General features: G+C 38.1%; 2 protein-coding genes across 3 annotated transcripts in view; one reads left to right on the top strand and one right to left on the bottom strand.

Annotated features, from left to right (window-relative positions):
- Positions 1 to 538: 538 nt before the first annotated feature.
- Positions 539 to 4,251, bottom strand: mnx1 (motor neuron and pancreas homeobox 1). The gene is made up of 3 exons (XM_035415985.1): positions 3,600 to 4,251; positions 1,933 to 2,093; positions 539 to 1,491 (listed from the first exon to the last, which is right to left on the bottom strand). Exons 1-3 carry the CDS (start codon positions 4,090 to 4,092, stop codon positions 1,204 to 1,206), a joined length of 942 nt encoding a protein of 313 aa, XP_035271876.1. The 5' UTR covers positions 4,093 to 4,251; the 3' UTR covers positions 539 to 1,203.
- A 10,810-nt stretch (positions 4,252 to 15,061) lies between these two features.
- ube3c (ubiquitin protein ligase E3C) overlaps positions 15,062 to 20,343 on the top strand; it is a 42,785-nt gene continuing 37,503 nt past the window's right edge. For both annotated transcript variants that reach the window (XM_035414921.1, XM_035414920.1), the window contains exons 1-8: positions 15,062 to 15,205; positions 17,254 to 17,369; positions 17,836 to 17,889; positions 18,984 to 19,058; positions 19,208 to 19,354; positions 19,502 to 19,617; positions 19,966 to 20,123; positions 20,246 to 20,343. The exon at positions 20,246 to 20,343 is cut by the window's right edge and continues 56 nt beyond it. In XM_035414921.1, the coding sequence (XP_035270812.1) occupies positions 17,304 to 17,369; positions 17,836 to 17,889; positions 18,984 to 19,058; positions 19,208 to 19,354; positions 19,502 to 19,617; positions 19,966 to 20,123; positions 20,246 to 20,343 (714 nt within the window). In that variant the 5' untranslated portion in view covers positions 15,062 to 15,205; positions 17,254 to 17,303. The remainder of the gene's footprint in view (positions 15,206 to 17,253; positions 17,370 to 17,835; positions 17,890 to 18,983; positions 19,059 to 19,207; positions 19,355 to 19,501; positions 19,618 to 19,965; positions 20,124 to 20,245) is intronic.

Here is a 20,343-nt window from a genome sequence, read left to right as displayed (position 1 = left end):
CTGGTGTGAAATGTTTCTGCAGTTTGGCTTCATACTTCTATTTGCTCTCCCACACATTTGCACAGATTCGATAGTGCTATTAACAGCAATTCCCAGGACCTGACCCAGTAAGCGAGGACGGAAGCTTCAGAAGATTAAAGAGACAAAATATCGACGTAAGGACCAACATACATCTTCCACATGTTTCGGTATGGTGCTGATAGTGCTATAGTTTCCGCGCTCCGTTTTGATGAAGAAATGCATAGACCACGTTACCTGTTGGCATGCTGCATAATAATAATAATAATAATAATAATAATAATAACAGCATTAGTACTATTATTATTATTATTATTATTAATATAATAATAATAATAATAACATTATGATGATGATGATGATAATTATTATTGTTATAATTATCATCACCATCATTATTTTACGTTCATAATGGAACATTATGTGCGTTATGTACAGTTAACACTTGTAAGGCAAGTAAAATGAGAAACATTCACATTGGCATATCTTTAATTTGTGATATGCTAAACCAGTTATGCCATCAGTTTTAAATCTCTGAGATTTTATAAAACAAATTTATTCTATATCATCTGCACCATGGGTAACGCTAAACAATAATTTAGCATGCATTTGTATAGCCATATTTATAAATACAATGTACAAAAATAAAGAGGTTACATTTTTTCTGCACGTAAACCGTTTGTGATACAATTACAGTTATGCAACAACCACACAAAGTTTCAATAATAAAACTAAAATCGCAGTGGTTACCAAATACCAATATTTCAAGTTTTAACTAACATTTGATTATAACATCGTATCAAAAATTCGCTTTTATGACATGGACCATCACATTCGAGAAGAGAATTGATTGCAAAAGCCATCTGTAGCCTGATTAAACACATTGACAGATTTAAAAACATGCAGTGTAACAGACTGATTTAAGAATGATTATGCCGTTTTAAACTGTGCCTGATGTTGTTATTAGCTTATCTAAGCTATTCTGCACAAAATAAAATCTTGCTATATTTTTTTCATCCTTTCCCGGATGCCTTGGGATGGAGAATTAAATACATGTTTTTCAATTATCCACATTGAATATTGCCGGTAGTTAATACATGCAACTTATTTTCTCAAAAGCACAGTTACTGTAAACGAATCGTTGAAAAATATGAAATGCGTCTTCATTTTTGTCACCTTATCATCTCACTGCTGTGGGCTGATTTGACCGGTATGATTTCGCTCGTCGTCCGATGAGCAATCTGAAGAGTTGTACAGGAAATTGTCCCCCTCCTCGTCATCACTGTCTCTGAAGTCTCTTATTCTACTGTTTTTGACCGAATCGATCTTCTGATATTCCTTTTGGTCCAGGCCGTCTGATTTATCCTGACTGTTTTTGTTGCTTTTCTGTTTTTCGGCCTCCTGCGCAGCTTGCTCTTTTGCCTTTTTACTTCTCTTCCACTTCATGCGCCTGTTCTGAAACCATATTTTCACCTACAAAATTGTTAAAACAATGTTATTGTAAGGACAACAGACGTAAAGAAGAGAGGCAGCCTATAATGGCTAAAGGACTGCGTCGGTGCCGTAATACGTAATGCTGCGTAATATTTATTAGTTACGCAAGCATATAAATATTGCCTTCATACGGTAAATATGTTCGTATAAGCATAGATTTTTCTTATTTCGCAAAAACATGTAATTGTTGTGTCACATTTAGAAATAATTTGTAATGCATGTACACGGAAGATGTCATGTGACTGCAGTGGAGAGCAGACTTTACCTGCCAGTGATATTGAGTATGGCTGTATACCGGCAATGAAATGCACCAAATCACTAATTACCTAAAAGTACTGGGTCATATTCTCTAACACAAAGAATTTAACGTCATTAAAATAATATCGTTTTCTTGTAAGAGGAATCCATTGCGCGTTTTACCTGCGTTTCGGTTAGCATCAAAGAGGTGGCCACTTCAAATCTTTTCGGTCTTGACAGATACTTATTTAGTTTGAACTGATGTTCTAATTCCAAGAGCTGTTGGCTTGTGAACGCAGTCCTTGGTCTCCTGCACTTCCCCAGTAAGTTAGACTGCGCCTGAGCTGGAGAAAAACAGAACTGTCAATTTCCTCTGATAATAATAATAATAATAATAATAATAATAATAATAACCGTTAAAATATAGGCTGCTGTCAATATGCATTATATTTATTTGCCTGTGCAGTGCTTGCAGTTGCAAAAACTGACCTTCAAACTAGGGCCTCTGTAACAGTATTAGCTACCCGGGATCATACATCTCATTCAGCAAGACACTTGAACAGTAATCGCACACACTAAAGAATAACGCATGAAAACGTCTTTGTTGTTCAATATATGCTACTACATGCCGCATATGGAGGGGAAATAAAGACTGCAAAATCAAGATAACAAGTGTGCACACAAAAGTGAATGTGTGCCGAGGCCACTTTCCCTTGAAAGCTGTTCCGGCTCTGTACTGAGAAAAAAAACTGTTTCAGTACTGAAATTGGTTCATTAAAGATTCAGAGATATACAAATTTTTAAGAAATGCATTAGCGCGTGTTACGTTTGAGGCAATAAAAAACAAACGTGTACAAGCAAATTAAGATAGCTGTGAAAATAACTGTTTTCAAAACGTAGCCTGCACGTAGCCTATTTTTACATAGGCTAGGCCAATATACAGTATAACTGTTGTATTAGATGAAGAGCTTGAGCAGTCCATTAGGCTACCCAAAAATACATTTTTAAAAATCAACAAAAAGTAGACGTCCTCATAGTTCAGACATAGCCTACGCTTGATTATCAATGTCATTGTTAGTATCCGTGCTAACATTTCCTCAGAGCCCGATATTTAGGGAGACGAAAGGTTATTTGCCACCTCGTTTTGAACAAATCTGTTAAAGTGCAATGGAACAAAAAGGCAGTCTGTGGTGTGCAAACACTTGACCGGCTCGGATTTTCGCACTATTCTGTCACTTTCCCAGTGTCCATTATCTGTCTATTTAGTTACTCCTAGGAAATACATCATTCTGTCACCGAATTTCTGAATGAAAGAACTGTTTTTTCTCGGTGTAATCTTAAATCCATACTATTTCCTGCAGCATGATATTAGAAAGCTATTTAAGCATGTGCTCTAGTATATTAATGCAGCCTATGTAATTACGAAAACGTATTGTTAAAGCAAAACTGTCCAAAACGTTTTAAATGGTATTTTTACATAAGTGCACCCTTGGGCTCATGCAGGTAGGCTTTATGCTAAATTCAGGAATCGTTCTGTCCACACGCATCAGTAATTTCTGTTTTAATTCGCACTTCAGTCTTAGATTAATACTGCAGTTCATACAGGAGGAGTAGCCTACTGACTAATATGTAGGCCTAGGCCACGCTACACGATAACGACATTTGAGGAACATAGTCAAGTTCGATAAGAAGTAGCCTATAGTATAGCCTTTATTCAAAACCAAGAAGAGCGATCCCATAAATCCGTTGGTGTAAGAACACAGGTGCAGCACAGGGATAGTTTAGGGGTACAGCGGGACGCAGGTCGTAGCAGTATAGATTTAAATGTAACAGAGCTTTAGGCTACTTACAGTTAAAATCAGGCATTTTCGGAAGCATCATTCCTGCTGTGGAGACACGGAGCCAGTGGTCAAGTTGAAAGGTTCCAGCAGTAAGTTTAATTGATTCGCTGGGGTGGTGATGGTGGGACCCATGGGGATAAGAGTAGGACAGTGCAGGGTGCTGACCCAGGGCAGCCGCCGAGTATGTGTACATCGGGTGGCCGTATAGAGCTTGAGGAGGAATGCCCGCGGTGCTCTGAGGGTGTAATCCCACCATGCCGGAGTGCGGACTGTTCAGGAAGCCAGGTTTAGGAATCAAACCACAAGACGAAATCCTCGGCGGAGACGGGGTTTCAGTTCTCAAGGAATCTGTGCTAGCATTCAGCTCAGAGGCTGGTACACTTCCGGACGATGAAAGCGAAGAGGAGGATAAAGAAGTTACGAGTGCCAAAGGCGAGGTTTGCACTTTCGGCGGATCAACGGCTAGAAGCGCATCAATGCGAAAATTTTTGGATTTTTCCATCTGGCCTGCAATCCCCTGTGCTCGGAGAAGTAGAACTGTGATGTCTCAAATCAGTGACAGAGTCGAGCAAATCCACTTCTTAAACTTGCGCTCCTGGCTAAATTATGAGCGGTGGAACTATGCTTGTCACTTGAAGCTTTCTTAGCAAGAGGATTGGTTCTGCGAATTTGCCCGGACGTTGTCCAATTGGTCAATCTCTGGCCTGTTTATTGTCAGTGTTGTGGCTACTTTGCATACCTTTCCCTGAATGGTCTGTCCCACCTTGATCTAACAGCAAGTATTGTCCTTTAGCCAAATTTCAATTATTCTATAAGGTTATATTTTATCCGATTAAAGTTATATTCAGAATAAAATGCGCGAATTGAAGAAAAAAAAATCATATGACTAGGACGTCATTGCTAGAGCTCGCCGATATTACATATAAATGCATAAAATATTGACACGTTCCGTTTTTTTTGTGGGGAGATTTTAGCCGAATGACGTCATTATCTGGAACAATTGTTATTACCATACATTATGAAGTAAAAAAAAAAAGTAATTTGAGGTAAATAATATACAATTGTTATTTAAGGGCTGATCGCATAGTAGGCTACAAATCATTGCTTGAAATAGCATCTCTCTCTATGTATGTGTGTGTGTGTGTGTATTGTGTTCATAAAGGTTGCCAATCATGGACTGAAATGTAAATACATTTGAAACACAAAACATGAAGAAGCAATGCCTTAGCATAATGTTGTCTCTACTGAAAACAAATCCTGATTTTTAAAAAAGTAATTACTGCACTTGAACGGACAAACTAATTTCGCATATTCATAACTTGCTGGATAATGTTTTCTTTCACTGCAAAGTTTTGCATCCTATGTCGTAATTGAACATAGCTGTAATTTATAGGGCATTGTTCATTGTTCCACTGGTCGTTTACACCACACCTGTCTTAAAACGATAACTGGGCAATCTGGACGATGACAATAATTCTCAAATTGTATTTATTTATTTATTAGAATGCAAAACATCAACTTCCGTTTCCTGTTACAGGCTGACATCGCTGCCATTCATTGCAGCCGTTTTTAATGAAAAATGTGGTTTTCAAACTTCAAAGCTCGCTGAATGCTTTATGATAGGTATATAAAGGAACCGTGTCGTCCTGCCGTCATTAGACTTTAATTACAAAGCTCACTGTACGGAAGGCTTTTGTCAGACATGTTCCTAGAACACCACAGTACACCGCAGATAGGCTACTCATTAAAATGTAAGTTGACGAAAGAAAGTTGATCGAATTAAGTAGCCTATTACGAATCAAATCGTGCAATCCCAGAAGTTACGGCACTCTATGCAAAACACCCGCGTACTGATACGATATAGGTTGTGATTTTGATAATGTCGATTTGTTTTTGTAGCCTGAAGTCCCACTGGGCTTCAGAATGTTCCGTGAAAAATTAGATTAATTTGTTGATTACATGCAAATGATTAGCCTACTCAGCAAAGTACTTTACACATATCATAGTACATATATTTATCAAGTATGTTCTTTCCTGCAGGGTTAGGTTAATAATTGAACTATTATTAATCTATATATGCCGAAAGTTATTCTGCTTAAGAAGGATGTACCAGTCCGGCGGCGTTGATAGGTGGAGGAGAACAATAGATTTTCCCTCTAAACCACAAATTAACTTCTTGTCCTCAATACCTCACTACCATACCCCACATTTTCTATTGTCTCGTGTTCAGAAGACATTAATGCTTTTATCACTTCACGGTAATTAATCTTTCACTGGCTACCTACTTAGAAATATTTGTCACCTGTGCCCTCAACAAAATCATTTTTCCAAGAAAGGTTATCCTTATTTGACATATCACTGCTTTGTCTTTACTGAATTCCACTGACCCTCTCGTTCACATCCTACACTATCAGAAACAAAGGTACGCAATGGTACAAATTCTGTACAAGTACAAAACTGTACCTCTAAAAGTATTAGTGACAATCGATTGTACCTTTCTAGGTACTGAATGGTACCTTTTTTCTGAGAGTGTAAACCTTCGGAGGGGGATGACTATCATAAACACATGTTAACAGTTTGTTCTCACATATGTCCACGAAATCCCTGTATGATCACTCAAAGGAAAGACATAATTGATGTCGATGTTTTAAATGCATGGACAATGACTTGGAGCCGTCAGACTTCCATACAATTTTTATATTTACTTTTAATTTATTTTTACATACCCACACATTTTCACTATTATTGAGTTTACTTTATGCCTATATGTACTTTATAGCTGTAGCCTATGTGGTGCGACTGTTATAGGCTAGCTGTGGACTAAAAATAACGAATTTCTCACGCAAAAAGCAGAAAGGGGTATAATGTCTGACCTTGTCTTAAGCGTGCGTGATTTTAGTTAGAAGTGTACTCCTAGTTTGCAATGCTGTAACTTTTTTTTTGTCTTAAATACGTGCAGTATGCCGACTGTATTAAAAACATAATGCTAATTAGATATACTATTTAATGAGGATATATATGTTTGACCATCTCAATTTTATGGCATGCTGTCATCCTTGTTGGTTGCCAACCGTTCTCGTTGGGTTGCTGAGTCTAGGACAGGAACATCTGCTTATTATTCCAACAAATAATCTGACAAAAGTAGTGATTAAAACTTGTCATGTGCCACGACCGACATAGATAGGCCTATTTTGAGGGGAAATTTAAAAATAAAAGCCAGCCTCGTGCTGTAACCACCCGTTTTACTTCATGGAAATCGGCTATCAAATAAAATAAATAAAGAAATAAATAAATACTCTTAAGAAGAGCCTTTAAGATTAGTTTTGCCTGATGATTTTAATTTAATCATCCATCCGCATTTTCGTCAAGCAACAGCACGTCCTAAAAATAGGATTAAAAGCCATTTAAAAATAATTTGCCAGATTTATAAAGCTAATAGTTAATTCAAGGTTAGGCTACGCATTTTATACAACACTTTGCTACTGTGGGCAAATTGGTAGCAACGCAAGCCGACACAATACAATTTAACCGACAAAACAACGATTATCACGGAAAAAAAACTATCCCAAATTTCGCAGACTGAAAATTTGCAATATAAAACTCTTTTATTGTGGTAAGGGGACTACATTATGTAAACTCCCAATAATCCAAATTGTTCTCACAATTTATAGGTAATAGCATTATAGGACACAACCCAGCGCTATCAAAACTTAAGACATTGCAGTGTGACATTTAGTAGATGACACTGTGATAAACCTCGGTGATAAATGTGACATCTGATGGCTTTTTTTCTTTCTCCGTCTCTCTGTCTGGAATGCGTATAGTGGATCTATGGAGGGAAAATGCATGTTTCCTTAAGCAATTGAGCGCGTGAAATGTATTGGGGGTCTTTCGCTCTAATCAGCCACTTTAAGTTAATGGAGGAAGAGGTCGGGATGAGAATTATTGACACCCTGTTGCCCTTAACCTGTCTCCCAATAAAGCTGATTAGTTTTTGTCAATTCATCAGCTAACCACTCTCGTGGGACGGCGTCAAACGTTTATTTGCACTGGGGAAATCAACAAGTCACAGGCAGTTTTAACTAAAGGATTACGTTTTAATTAGGACGTATAGATGATATCACGACCGATTACAAAATGATAGCTGAATGTTTGAAAAACGACAAATGAATAATGAAATGCACTACCCGCCGCGCTATGAAACGACGGAGACGTATACAAAATATATACTACGACTCTATCACTAAATTGAATTAAGAAATTAGGCAAATATGATACATTTTTCTTCGCATCAGATCAGATTTTTTAATGTTTCCAAATTACAAAGATCTATAATGTCTTGTGCACACCAACTAAGCGTTTGTTATTAAGATAAATTTGATTAACCATAACCAGTTCGCGATAAAGTTGTCCCACAATGGCAACGTTAAATTCTGAGGTACGTTTAGCCTATAGCAAGCTAATGTAAAATGCACAACTCGCTGTATTCTAACATTTGCGAAAAAAATTGTTTTGAAAGCTTTGAACGCTTTAAAAAATATTTTCTGTTTTTAAATTGTATACTGTTTCAGATGAATTATTCGCTTATCTTTCTTTCAAAAAGATTGTCCGTGTCTTTTACTGGCCGTCTGTGCTGTGTCCCCTCCTCCTTTGGTTTAATTTCATTAAGAGAAGGCATGAATATTTCTATTAAACCACAAGTGAAATATGAAGCCATTTAGTCTTGGCCTGCACCGATCAAATAGATTTATGACTCTTATTCATCACATCAACAGAAGAGAAAATTAATATTGCACTCTGAGATGGATACAGACCCCAAAAGCCCGGTCTTTTCTGAAGCTGTTAATTTGTCCAGTAATTACTTTCACAATTAACTGAAATACAAATCAATGTGACAAATCGAAATAGTTTATATATTAATTACCCACTGTAAATGTGTTCATTATGAAAAGGCAATTTAAGAGGACCCGTTCTGTCTCTTTTATAGCAATAAATGCATTCAATTAAATCGGCACAAATGGCCGCTGTCTTAAAATGCATTGGGCTGCTTTTAATCGCATTTGTGGACCATCATCATTTTGTCAGTTTAATTTGTTGCATAAGGTTTTTCCGAGTGCATTTCTTTCAGGAAAAAGCGCTTGAACGATAGACTATGCTGTCTGTTATCATTAGGGGATCAAGTCCAACTGCGGCAATAATTACATGTGTGTTCTGAGGGCAGCTGGAACTGATTGTAAAACTAATTATCCAGAGAAGTATACACGCCCGCAGAATGACAATATTATTAGATAATTTAGAGGGGTCCACCTCCGGCGCAGTTAAGTGGCATCCATTTTGTTTCGATTTAGTGTAATACCGATTATTAAATACGTGACCATTACGATAATGATTATGGTGATGAAGATGAAGATGATGATGATGATGATGATGATGATGATGATGATGAGCTTTCTTCTTCTTCTTCTTCTTCTTATTGTTATAATTATTAATAACAATATAATAATAATAATAATAATGACACAATGATTGAGGACAAGTCATTAAATGCTGTAGGCTCATGTATTTTGTATACATAATTATTGCTGGCACTTTTGATGAACTGAAACCTTACCCAAAGGGGAAAAGGTGTTATATATTATATGTTATAATGAAACAGTTATTATTCTTTAAAATAGGCACACTGTCACTGATTAAGGCAGGTGATTTACCCATGTAAATCAGTAAGAGCAAAATATGGGGGAGGCTATCTTACATGGACATGCTTGGGCTTAAATGTGAGTTCTCAACATGATTGTAATTCTGAGATGAGATGAATTTCACTTTCACTGTAGATACCCCCTCGCCCAATGCACACTGGGATAGGCTCTAGCACCTCCTGCGACCATGCTCAGGATAAGCGGGCATAGATAATGGCTGGATGGATTCTGAGAGTGGCTTAGAGTCTCCCTTTACCTTCAGTATCCAAATCAAACCAGAAATGTTTAAGTTCACACATGGTACAAACAATTACCCGTAAATCTTTATTTAGATTTATCAGCAAAATATAAAGGAATACGTAAATAACTCACAATTTTACACTTTTGTCTTCTAATTATGATTTACACAGGTCTGTTGTGGAATGTAATGCACTACAGTGTAAGATTTTCGTAATCCCCACTCTATAATGCCAAACATCTGTGTACTATGAAGGTCTACTGCTCTGAAAACAAAACAACATCTTTTTATATCTAATTGGACGTTTATATCCTATTATTTCAAGTGTGTTAAATTTCAACACTTGAGTTCTCCGCATCTCCACGAGATCAGATTTAATGACAGGCGATCTCAAATGCCCTTAGAGCAACCTTCTTAAGCCAGTAGCTGAGAGTGATTTATTACACACGTATCAAAAGGGCATGCCAGGAAACAGTAGGGCACTTTATCAGGAAGATTATTTCAGGACGGCCTTTTCTCAGAAGTTATTTAAATTATTAAAATGATTCAATTTTGTGCCTGGCGAAGCACAGCAGCTTGTTGTGCAAATGAAATGCGAATTATTTCATATTCACAAGTCATCACATTCCACATAAAGTTGTTTCACAGCAAAAGCAGAAATACATACCAAAACCATCACAAGACCTCAGCGTTGTAAGACGTAGAAATGCAACATTATACCGATGCGAACACTGTGGACACGAAGTGTCTGGGGTGGTGGTGGGGTGGGTGGGGTGTGTGTGATTGTTTTATCTTTACACTTTTTTTTTTTTTTGAGTAAAATGAGTCCCATATCCAGGGGATTTGTCTAGCGTGCATTTTTTAAGTTGCACAATTGGATGTAATTGAAGCAATTCAGGCTGTTTTCTTTTCTACCTGGGATATGAATTGCACAACCTTCTATTTCCACTATTAAAAATGTAATAAGAGCTACTTACAGTATGTTACTTACATAATAAATAATTATTGCTATAACATATTAAGGACGTTTTAAGAAATGCAAGAACAACACATTTTGGCATTAACAATGCTATTCAGAATAAGCCTGGTCAGATGAATGGAATGTTAATACAGTTGTTAATGACAGCTAATCTCACTAGAAAAAGGATTCTGTTGCATGATACCTGTCATCTTTTCTGCCACATCAAACATTTCTTATATTGTAGCTAAGCTTGCGTCCAATACAGCCTGTAGATTTTGGTTTCGCTGTGATACATACAGTATACTGAAAATAATGAGTTTTGTGTTATACATTGTAACAGATTCTATGATGTTCTGTGAGTTTCATATAATATATACCACACAATCCTCTTGCATGGATGACATGAAAACTTACTTATGTGAAATGTATGACTTATATAAATATATTTTTGTTTGTTTTATAAACATTGTATTCTATTGCATTATTGAAAATAATTTGAAAGGCTAAACTGATATAATGTTTTGATGTCATAAAAATAATTATATTTGCCAAGGATAACAAATGAATGTATGTATATCATTAAACACTTACCTTTACTTGGTAAGTAAATATTTTTCACAATATTTATTATTATGACATTATAAAAACACATAACTTCAAAAACACAATGTTATTTTTTAACTTAGCTTTAGTGAGATTAAGTCACAAAAGGCGCTTGTGTGTGTATGTGTGTGTGATTTAAATATTTCTTAAATCCTTAATCACAGAAAAAACTATTGTGATGTAACATTGGGGCTTTGTAAAATGCATTATCCTCCTTTATGACATAAAGAAAACCAAAAGCCAGTAACAACACATCCTTTACTGTTAGTGTAATCAGAAGTAATATGTGCTCATTTTAGCTCTTTGTCAAACAGAATTCAATAGCTTTAGCTTAGTCGGACTCATTGTGCAGTTCTGACTAAATGTCACTGCCACATTTTATTTGAACAAACCCTAGTATAATCATCCGATCTGGAAAGTAATAGTTGCTGAATTCAGCCTCATGTCCAACTTGAACCCATCTTGCACATGCATACCTTTTTTTAATCCACTGCTACCAAACCAGTGTAATATTATAACCTGTGAAAATCTTACGAATGTTGCTTAAAACTTTTAATTAAAAAGGATACAAAACAACTGTGAAAACTGACTGAAGTCAAAGTGATTAGGACACAAATATCCTTACAGTTATATCTAGATGTACAGCAGCGGTTGTTCTTGAACCCTGGACATTTTCATCAGCTATCAGTACAGACAGAGAATCATCATCAAATTAGGTCTCTAGAGATGAATGTTGTGGTGATTGTAAAGTTGTTTTGTAGATATTAATTTTATTATGATCATAATTATTATTATGATCCTGCTTTAAATGCTATAAAACTCTCTTTGCCGCCAAATGCACACCTGCTTTATAATTTTTGACAAACAATTCCTTGTTCTGGTTTCGTTTTGAATGCGTTAATGTTATTACTAAACATGAAACATTATAAGTTGTTCTGTGTATAAACACACCCAGTTTCGTTTCACAATTAATGCATAAGCATATATAAAAAGGGCAGTCTTTTTAATTCAGATATGTGGTCAAATGTGGTGAACATCGTTTGAAATGACCTCTTCGGCAGGTTATATCTTTCCATTTAACGAGGGCTATACCTCCAGTTCTTTAGTGATTGTATTAGCAGTGTCCTCAGGCAGCAGGCATGAACTGTGCCCAATTGTGCACTCCATTCTTCTCATTCATTACCCAAACTCCAATTAATTTCCCTTGTGATGTATCCATCATCCAAAAATCTGTTTCACCTCATCTGGTTGCTACCCTCAGAACACAGCTTTTGCTCATTCGGTAAAGATGCTAAACATGTTGTGACAGCTTTGAAGCACTAAATCACATTGATGTCTTTTCCAAAAGCGCATTCCCCCCACTAAGTAGATTAGCTAGATGTGCAACACCTAAGATGGTGCCATTTTTCACTGTCCACTATTTGACATGAATTTGCCATAAGATTAATTTTATTTAAAAACAACAGACTTACAGGTCTGTAGATTCTTATAAAGCCCCCCACTATGAGTAAAATAAAATATTTCAAGGAAAATTGATAAAGTATTATCAAGAGGGTGAAGGCAGTCTGAGGTACCGTCCTTTTTGCCCTTCTTCACTCATCCAACAGATTTCATTCTCAAATGCCAAACTGGCAGCACAGCCAACATCTTTCAGTAAATGGAGAAAATAGCTTTTGACACCATTGTTTTTTTCACATTCAGTATATTGACAAATTTTATTAGAATATTTTAGCCAAAAAAGACCATAGCTTATTCACTCATGATTTTCAAATGCATAATATTTTAAAGAGAAGACCAACAATAAATCACAAATAACTGCTGTGAAAGGTACTGGAACAACACAGGGAAAATGGGAGTCCTTTCTGTGACAATCAAGCAATTAATATGCTGTGATGATGAATTATGGGTTAATTGGACATAGACTGTGGCACAAATGCGGGACCTTTGTGACATTCCTGAAAAGGAGTGACCCAATGGGTGATCAGGAGTCACTGATTTTATATGGATGTATCACCAGAAATATCAGGAAAATGGCCCCGATGTATCATTTTCAAACTTACAAGGAGAATGAAAGCACTCATTATCTCATAAATCCTTCAGAATATGAAGAAGAGTAAGAAGTGTTGCCTTATTACATTTCTGAGTCTGAGAAGGGTTTGTGCATTTTCTTAAGAGAAAGCAGAAACAGTGTACTGTTTTCTTGCATCAAAAATCCCTCTGGGATGTGAGTGTTGAATTTGACGTTTTAACATTCAACACCCAAGATTTATGTGAATTTTATAACTTTGCTTCAGAAATATGTACTTTCAAAATACAACAATCATGATGTGGTGGCGATATGGCCCTGAATGCATGTTTCAGAAACATAAATAGCCTTCCACATCATCCACATTCTCCATCATTTGTCTCACATTTGGCACATTTGTCATAGAGGCGACATAGCTCAGGAGGTAAGAGCGGTTGTATGGCAGTCGGAGGGTTCGGTTCGATCCCCCGCCCTGGGCATGTTAAAGTGTCCCTGAGCAAGACACCTAACCCCTAACTGCACCCAACAAGCTGACTGGCAGCCTTTCACTGTTGGGGTGTGTGTGTGTGTGTGTGTGTGTGAAAGAATGAGAGGCATCAGTTGTAAAGTGCTTTGGATGAAAGCGCTATATAAATCAAGGTTCAATGTTAAGGTTTTTTTTACCACTTGCCTGATCGGGCAAGTGAGTTGCTAGATTTAATAGCCCGGTGTGGCATTTTACTTGCCCCGGGCAATCGGGAAAGCCTTATTGTTGATCCTTGTAAATGAAGTCCATTTTACAGTCATGAACTATGCATATGTGCATTCAAACCATTCATCACAGGCCACAAGCAGTGAAATTCCAGATGGTCACAAAGTGGAGTTTTGTGCATTCTCATTTTCACAACACTGCTTGACAAGGTTAAAGGAAAATAAACAGAGATTGATATCACATTGATACCTTTAAGTTTTATTTTATCATTTTCTTCTCCTTGGTCACAAGCTATACTACTAATTAACACCAAACATTCATGAGTCAGTTTTTCACAGGATGAAATGATTTATTTAACTATTCTGCTTATTCATTTCATACTTTGCACATGCCATTTACTTTGGGTGTGTGGAAACTGTTAGCTGTGGCTGTAGGCCTTGACTGTGATTAGCCATGCCTAATATTATATGGTATATAGGCTACACAAATTTGTTAGAAAAGATTATTCTAGGCTTTATTTGCATTCATTCATTCAATGAATATGGGTCACACTGCGCACAGGTAACACATGCCATACTTATCAGTTCTAGATTTGCATTCACATTTCTTAGTTTTTGTTTCCTACTGCTCAGAAGGGGTGACAAAACATGTTTTTGGGACCCTCCTCATACAATTGACAGTCATACTTATGATATGCACCTCTTATATATTGCATCGCCAACATAATTCAAAACAAAGAGACGGAGAGTCAGTCAATGGGTTATAAGTTCTAGTTCAGTGGTCTCCAACCCTGGTCCTGGAGAGCTACAGGGTCTGCTGGTTTTTGTTTTCACCTTAAATTCAGCACCCAATTGAGACCAAAGACACCAGGTGAGTTGAGTTAACTGCTCTAATTGATTCATGAAGTGAAGAGTCACTATGAAAACCAGCAGACCCTAATAGCTCTCCAGGACCAGGGTTGGAGACCACTGTTCTAGTCAAAATTGATTGTCAGTTCTACTATTTTGACTGCCTTTTGCGGTGTCTGGCTAAGACCATGATGATGAGATCCAATCAGGACCCAAAAAAACTGCTTGGCGCTCTTCAACACACCCCTTTTGTATTTTCGGACATAGTACTAAAATCAGCATGCCCGGTGACAACTTCAGGAAGCGGGTTATTGCGAATGTGAAAGGAAGTAGTTTGCAACGTTAACTTTTAGTGACGTTATTTTCAACGAATGGAACGGTAGAAATGACTGTACTGCCCAATCAGTTTTCACAATGGGACCACTAAGGCGGGGCGTCAGCGACACTGGTGGTGTTTCTGGAAAGGGGAAAAACAAGGGAAAAGATCTGTGTTTACGTGGTTGCAACATTTAAGACTGACTGTAATTCAGTTGCTCCTTTCATTATTTACAGGTAAAACGATTTACATTTTATATAGGCAATAGTAGCCCAAGAAGTGAAATACATTTAAATAAAGATGTCCGAATAGTTAGCCCAGTGTATAAAGCTATTGCTAGCTAGCAGCAGATAGCTAACCCCCCTGTAATAGCTGGTGTTAGCTGTTCGCTAGAAACATAACCGGGCTTATTTTTGATAGTTAGAACTAGCTAACTAATGAAATTAACAACCATGCTAACGTAGTAGTTAGATGTATACATTGGCAGTGTAAATAATCATAAACCTATTTTGTTCTTGCGGTACATTTTTCTCTCGCTGGCTATCTTCCTGGGTAGCTAGTTGGCTGGAGCTAGCTAGCTACAGCAGTATTTATAAAATCATCAGCTAGCTAGTTGCTGAGTCATTTAGGAGCATCAAGAACGGGAATGAATATAGCTCGCTAATATTTTATTGTGGTTGGGAGCAGAATTGATTGCAAATAGCCTGCTTCTTTAACTTTTGACCATAGTCAGCTACAATCGTTTCAAAGTAATTGGTAGCTAACTAGTTATGAGCGTGCAGAGATTCTACGACAAATAAGTTAGCAAGCTAATGTTGGGTAGCTAGCTAGACAGACTAGTACTAACTTCTTTCTTGTTAGCTAGCTAAGTTAAACCGTGGTTGCTTAGTGTCGTTTGGATCCTGAACAATCGTTTTTAAGTTGAGCAACCAGCCTCAGTTTTGATATACAGCGTTATGTATTCTAACTAGCTGGGTTGCTGCATCACTCGCTTAATAGCTGATGTATGGGAATGACATACCTAACATTCTCTGTCACTTCCACTGAAGCTGATGTTACCAAAACGAACTGTGCGTTGCCTCATTATAAGCAAGTTGACTCATGTACATACCACATCGTCTGCCCTGGGCTATCACGCTGACATTCACATTGAGATTTAGCTAGCTAGCTATTCTCTTCACACTGAGTCGAATGAAGGCCTATGCACGGTCACAGATGAATGCTCTGGCAGTCTAACTAAAGCATGAAAATGAAAGTGGAAGCTTAGCCAGATCTGCTGGTTTTCTTAAAAATTTTTGCTTGCTAGCTGTGTTGGAAATAAGCTAAGAATTACATATTGTCGCCAATTACAGTTTTTTAAACTACTACTGGTTTACACCATCTGATTATGAGTTATAGGTCACTTCATCCACTTCATATTACAAATTGTGTGGGTGTGCTGATTGCGTTTGGAAATTTTGTGGCTGATGGTTTCATTCTGTGATGGTATAGCTAGGGAGTTTCGCATTGGTCTCGAAATAATGCATTTGATGGTGATAGGAATACTCAGACATCATGCCAAACAAATTGCAGACTGGTGCTTTGTTTCAACCATCAAGGTAACCGAGTGAACAAGCAGTGGTAGAGTTACCTATTCAGTCTACATCAGCATCAGTCACATTAATTTATTTATTTTTGCGGGGTAAGGCCAAAACGAAACCTGTTATGTTAGAAGGATTTTGTGCTCAAGACAGAGTCTGGTACTAATAAGGAGTTAACTTTATGTGGAAGCACTGGAATAGAAGATCCTCAAATAGATCTATGTTGAAGTCAGAATTAGGTGATGTAATAATATAACATATTGTGTAATATAATTGCATAAATATAATGGACCTAAGTGTGTAAGTCGTGTGTAAGTTGAGGAAGCAGTTTGCACTTACAGCCTTAACATGTTAGACTATCATTATTTTTAGCTTATATTTCAACCGCCTGAAGAACCCTTTTGCAATCTGGTGTAAAACGCTGCGCTTGATTTAACACATGGAGGAAAAAAGCTTTTATTTTAAAGATGCTTAACTGGTGCCCTGCCAGCCAAACCAAAAATTCTTTGAATTGTGGAATTGCAATCTACTGAAAATGTAGCATTGAGGCCTGACTTCCAGGGATTTGTGCTTTTTGAATCTCTGTAAGACTTTCTGTGTCTTGTTGAAATTTGAAAATAACCTAGCAATTTTCATATTTCATGTTCACGTGCTTCTGTGATTTCACTTAAAAAAAAAAAAAAACTTTTGTTCTTTATTTTCAGGCCACGTTGCTTCGTCATCTGGACTTTGGTTCAATGGAAACATTTTGACCATGTTCAGCTTTGAGGGAGATTTCAAAACAAGGCCCAAGGTGTCTCTTGGAGGAGCAAGTAAAAAGGCAAGACTAAAATTAGATACACTAACAGAATCTGTTCCTCAGGTTTTCATAATGCGTCTAATTACATGCCACCCGGTGTGTTTTAAATCAAGCAGAGAACATGCCTTTCTGATTAGGCCTATGTCATATAGTATTATTGTGTGTAATTCTACCCTGTAATGACAGACAGGTGTGGTAAGTGCACTCAGCACAAGAAAACTTTCATTTTGATGTGATTTTTGTATTGAATTACACTGGTGATAGTGAAAAAGTACACATTACTATGGGTTGTACAGAACACTCAGTCCTGGAGAAAAGGTGTATCCAACTCGGGGGCAAGCCGATTGTGCCTCAAGCCTCAATCTACCCCGCTCCCTGCACACACACATTCTGGCATTCAGCATAGTCTTCCATATGAAATTGATGATTTTGTGTGTTTCTTCCAAACTGTTGCCTTTTTCTCACTATTGCTTGTCGTGTTTTGAAGGAGGAAAAAGCATCTCTGCTGCATCGAACACAGGAAGAAAGGAGGAAAAGAGAGGTAAGCATGCTACATTAAATAGCGGTTGTGAGTGAAGTCGAAATGGAGCCTGTTAACTGTGTTTTGATTGGTCTGATTGGAAAGGCTGAAAGCATTGTGTCTTATTGTGGTTGAGGCTTTCTATTGTCACATTACCTGCCCAGCTGGTTAAGTAACTTGTGAATTGATCAGGTGGTTTCGGTATTACTGTATGTACCTGACATACAACCTTGGTGACCTTGGTCCACTGAATTTTTTAAAGTATGTGGACCGCTGAACCATGCCACATTGGTTATATATCATCTAAGGACTGTGTGTTTTTTCTCACCTGAGAAGCTCCATTTAACGTGAATCTTAAACACTTCCAGCAAACCTCAGACTGTGATTTACGTACTGCAGCAATATCATAGCATTTTTAAAAACATTGCATGACTGTGCCTTCAGAGGTGGAAAGTCCAGGGGTCAAAAAGGTAAAGTCCTGCCATGTGTTTCTTTCACCCATGAACTCAGCCTGCTGCCTTCACTAATTAGTTGTACCTCTTGGCAGGAGAATTGTGATAATTTAGAAAGTCCAGGGGATTGTAACAAAATACTGGGGAGGACTTTTACTTTCTGAACGTGGATCTTCCAACTTTGCTTGCCTCAACTTCAATACTTCTGGAAAAAACTTGGAAAACTCATGCACAGAGGATTGCATGTGGAGGGAAATTTTATTTAGTCATTTACAACATTTGGAGTGCATTTGTGCGGATCTTGTACTCTCCAGAGACCGATGGCGCTCTGTTTGAAATGCTGTGGGGTAATTACATTTACACTCACCACTGCACTTGTGTCCCGCTTGCGTGATAGTTACACAGAGACTTCCCCGGGGGCCTGAATGCATAATGTAGCACAAACAGCCTGGCTGGAATGATAGACTCACCTCCGGGCTTAAACAAGCAGTGGATTTGTAGTCGTAGTTAACGCCAGTGTCTTCTGCCAGCTATCAGTGGACTTGGCCTTAATGCAGTGTTGGACTTTTTTTGCTGAAGAAGTAAAAGGGTTGCTTAAATAGATTTGTTAGTAAGTGTATGGTCAATATTTGTTTCCTCACCTCCTCTGTATTTTTTCCCTAGGATGAAAGGAGAAGACTGAAAAATGCAATAATCATCCAGTCATATGTGCGAGGGTACAAGGACAGAAAACAGCAGGTATGCTGCCCAGGGGAGAGCGGCGGCGACGATCCCTGGAACTGGACGCAGCTGACTGTGTCAGACTCAAGTCTCGGTGCTGCTTGAATGTAAAAACTCTTCCACGTCTGTCAGAATGGTGATTGCATGCTGCCGTTCTCTCCCCGCAGTACGCTATCCAGAGGAGCAAGTTTGACCACTGTGCCTGCTCTGTGCAGTCGGGAGGGCCGCTGCCCGCCCCCGAAGGACCCGGCCTCAGCCTCTTAGTGCGGCAGCTCCTGTTTTTCTACCGGCAGAGTGAAGACTCCAGCAGATTGGTAAGGACAGCGTTTGGTGCCCTGCGGCGCTCGTCGTCCGATTGCCCGTGGGTTCATTGTGAAATGCGCGTGGCTCCCTTCTGCGGTGTGTACATGACGCACAGCAGGGGCAGTCTTGTGGAAATGAACCTCGATTGTTTCTCGTAGATATGGATGTGCCAGAACTTGGTGAAGTATCATGTCCAGTTTGTGAAGCTGCTTTCTGGAGTGGAAAGACAGACGTGTGTCTTTCAGATAAAGAGGATTCTGGGCCTCTGCTGCAGGTACATCAGAATTCTCCGTGCAGACATGCAACGCATTCACATTCATGCAGATGTGCAACACGTATGCCTTGTTTTTTTTTTTAGCTTAACAAAGCTAAAGCTGTCATCAAAATTCAAAAGGAATTCTGACATGAAAGTTGTTGCCGTGTCAGTGTAATTGACAAGATTTCAGCATGTAAATAAAATATTTCACATCTGTTTGTCTGCTTCATATGCAGTTTGACACTACTGAAGACAATAAGTGAATAAATGAGAATCTTCTTAAATTGACTTTGCTTTTTGGATATGCATACATGACTGACACTCAACAAGTAATGTTCTTGTTGTTTTTTCCTCTTGTTGTTTTAGACTTCTGCAGACCTGCAAGTCAGACAGTGTGAATGTTACCGTTCCCTTGAGAATGCTGGAGATATTTTCCTCAGAGAGAACTTATTTGCCCGTTCTTCTGGACGCTAATTGTGTAGCGTCTTTGATCGAACAAATTTTGCACTATATGGTACACAAAGGTAAAGTTGTCCCCCAATTGTTAAGGGTGTGTTGGGGGGGGGGGGGGGGGGGAGGTGGGGGGCATACATGAATTTGTGTGAGGCATTTCAAGCAGCGGCACGTCTTTTTGTTTGTGTTTCAGGATACTACAGGTCACTGTACATGTTAGTGAATTACAGGCTTCCCTCGAGTTTGGAGTACAGCGACGCCCCTCGTGTCCCATTGGCCGGCACCCTGCTG

This window comes from Anguilla anguilla, chromosome 4, assembly GCF_013347855.1.
Source record: "Anguilla anguilla isolate fAngAng1 chromosome 4, fAngAng1.pri, whole genome shotgun sequence".
NCBI lineage: Eukaryota > Metazoa > Chordata > Actinopteri > Anguilliformes > Anguillidae > Anguilla > Anguilla anguilla.
The sequence above is the reverse complement of the archived record's forward strand: the minus strand, read 5'-3'. Positions and strand labels throughout refer to the sequence as shown.

What these genes read in the sequence shown, in the direction of transcription:
- mnx1 (XM_035415985.1), bottom strand. Translation starts at nt 4,092, where the DNA reads ATGGAAAAATCCAAAAATTTTCGCATTGATGCGCTTCTAGCCGTTGAT. An exon ending in GAAAATGCCTGATTTTAACT is followed by an intron (nt 2,094 to 3,599) that starts GTAAGTAGCCTA and finishes GTTTTTCTCCAG; the next exon opens with CTCAGGCGCAGTCTAACTTA. An exon ending in TGATGCTAACCGAAACGCAG is followed by an intron (nt 1,492 to 1,932) that starts GTAAAACGCGCA and finishes ACAATTTTGTAG; the next exon opens with GTGAAAATATGGTTTCAGAA.